This window comes from Panthera tigris, chromosome C2, assembly GCF_018350195.1.
Source record: "Panthera tigris isolate Pti1 chromosome C2, P.tigris_Pti1_mat1.1, whole genome shotgun sequence".
In the NCBI taxonomy this organism is placed as follows: domain Eukaryota; kingdom Metazoa; phylum Chordata; class Mammalia; order Carnivora; family Felidae; genus Panthera; species Panthera tigris.
Window position 1 is genome coordinate 53,784,116 of NC_056668.1, and position 2,881 is coordinate 53,786,996.

At 38.5% G+C, this 2,881-nt stretch overlaps 1 protein-coding gene across 1 annotated transcript; it reads left to right on the forward strand.

Moving 5' to 3' along the window:
• Positions 1-1,290, forward strand: CCDC54 (coiled-coil domain containing 54). Its single transcript, XM_007099270.2, is given in 1 exon segment — positions 1-1,290. A coding segment is annotated over 1 exon segment (987 nt). The 3' UTR covers positions 988-1,290.
• The last annotated feature ends 1,591 nt before the right edge of the window (positions 1,291-2,881 follow it).

The following is a 2,881-nucleotide window of genomic DNA, read 5'->3' on the forward strand; positions in this document are numbered from 1 at the left end:
ATGTACAAACTTTAAACCAAAAGGGTAAAAGCTGCTGCTGGGCAGATGTGGACTTCAAATCTCTCCAAGATCCGACAAGCTCTTAAAAATGTTTACCATAAATGTAAGAACCACCCAGATTCAATTAGACATCCAACCATGACTTCCTATGATTGTGATCAAGATGACATGAGTACTGATGAAGAAATGAATCTTACAGTAATGCTCCAAGATATTAAAACTGCCCAAATTGAACTCCTCAGCCAAATGACTGACATTCTCAGTGTGGTATCCAAAATGCAGGAAAATACTGACTTTTATCAGAAGCAGATGGAGATACTGGAAACCAGAATGAATATTAATGAAGACAAACAATGTACAGTAACTAAAGATATCTTCTCTACGAAGAAACACATTGATGCTTTAAAGAAGAAGGTAACAGAACTGGAAAGCCAGAATTGTTGCTCCAGCATACATTGTTTAGAAGTTCTGGAAGGAGAACTTCTGGGTAAAGAGATCATAGAACAGCTTCACAAACTCATACAACCAGAAACTTTGAAGAACACATTGGCTTCTACACACGACAGAATCTCTTCAGCAGAACCAGAAAAAGTGCCCAGTTGTCCTGAGCCCACTGATCATCTTGAGAAGAAAACAATTTCCTCCAAAACTAAAACTCTGAAAAAAAGTAATGACCAAAATGCATTAAGAAGCCTTAGAAAAGCAAAGTCAAATATTTATATTTATCCAGACTTTAGTACATGGATCAAGCTAACTTTTGTCCATGAAGGAAAGTGGAGATTTTTCCTCAAAGCTACCAAGTTACAGGAATTCATCCAGGGGCTTCTTTCTAGGCCAACCATCCCTCCTGAGGAACCACAACTCATAACCCAGAGATATTGTCCCTTCACTGGGCCTATTGCGAGTTTGACGGCATTCTGTCTCTCTGTTTTCAACTATGTTTATTGTCTTTTTGGTTTCTCAAAAGAGGAAGTAACTCGACTATAGAGTCATTTTCTGCTTTGTTTGGCACAAAATAAATGTAACTTGGTTGTTCCAAGCATTGACACATCTTTGCAGTGGTTGTGAACTCCTTGGCAGTTTGTTCACTGTAGGCTTACGGCCTATGAAGTTTTTATGTGTCTCAGGCAAGATATATCATCCCATTGGACAATTGTGATGTATTTTCTGTCAGTGTACTTGTTTTCTCACAGGCAAGTCATGAGGACTCACCCAGTGCCTGTGTTATAGATCATTGGAAGGAAAGAATAAAGAAGTCAAGGGAATAAAGAGCACATTTGGTAGTCCCCACATCAGTTTTCTATGTCCTCTTGTCTTAGTGGCCTTTGTAGATAAGATCTATAATACCAGAGACAGACTCCACTAACAAAATTTTAAACAGCATGCAATGGAAAAGATAGCCACTATCAAAGCTACTAAAGTTAGAATTATAAAAATAAAGGGCACTGAAAGAACAAGTTACTGCCAGGAAAATATTCATTGCAAAAATGGTATTTTTTTTTCTTTCAACTTCAGCTTTATCTCCATCAAACAAAGAGGGATGCTACTGGGTATTTTTTACATTTTCATGAAGTGAGACAAATACCATGTCTTGCAGGTTTGATACAGAGGAAAAGGGAACCACTAAAGAGGCATGTGTGAACCAAGTAAAATCTCAACACTATGCTACACAAATTCTTATATGACAATGTCTTTTTTTTTTATGAGTCATATACTACATATCCAGGGTGGGCTTCATTTTTAGATATAATAGGTTATTGCGATCCTGATGTAATTTTTCTAAATATCATGCAGAATAGCTGCAAAAAAGTGTTTCCCTCACCACTTAACTCAGTAAATGAAATCTGATGTCAATAGAAAGTCCTGTGCTGTTACACTACAAATATTCTTGGTAAGTGTGCTACTTTAAATTATTCTCAGCTAAGAACTTGAAAGGAGGGTTCTGGCAGTTAGTTAAGAACAACCCAGTTTCAAATGAGGAAAAAGAAGCTAAGGTGGGTATAGAGGAAACTAAGGGAGAAGGAGGATAAGAAGACAGTACTGTCTGGTGCCCGCCTGGTAGTAATTATACATTATAACTTCTTTTACTTCCCAATGCATTTTATTTGATCTTTCTTTACTAATTTATGATAAGATGTATATACAAAATAACTTTTAAAATCTGTCAATGTGGGGCGCCTGGGTGGCTCAGTCGGTTAAGCATCTGACTTTGGCTCAGGTCATGATCTCATGGTTCTTGAGTTCAAGTCCCGCATCGGGCTCTGTGCTGACAGCTTCAAGCCGGCTTGGGACTCTTTCTCCCCCTCTTTCTGCCACTTCTCTGCTCATGTGTGCTCTCTCTCTCTTTCAAAATAAATAAACTTAAAAAAATAAAATATGTCAATGTGCGACAGGTGCAGCATGGATGATAGTCCTATACCTACTCAGAATAAGACTGTATATGAAGTAGTTTGTTTTAAATGGGATAGCTGAGATAATATGGTAAAGTATCACTCTGGCAAGGGCACTAGAAATCTGTATGTATTTCTTCACCATCAGAGATACAAGAACAACCAGAGTTCTAGTTCGGCACGTTGTGTGTGACCCTCACATCGTAGAGTACAAGGCAAGATAGGCTGTGACAAAGATAAATGACATAACAACTTGCTTCTGGGAGAGTAAAAAGTGACTCAGCTGATGTTTGCCTGGGTCATCTGGGCTTCTGTATTAATGCACGCATTCACTCTCTCCCCTTACATGCCCCCTAGCACTTGCTTAATGGTTCTAGAGAGGCAAAGAATTAGGGAAACAACAGAGGGCTGGGAACTGGAAGAGCTTACCTCTGAACAAATTCTACACCTACAACCTCTGTTATTTCATCTCAGCTAGCTTTGTTTTGTCA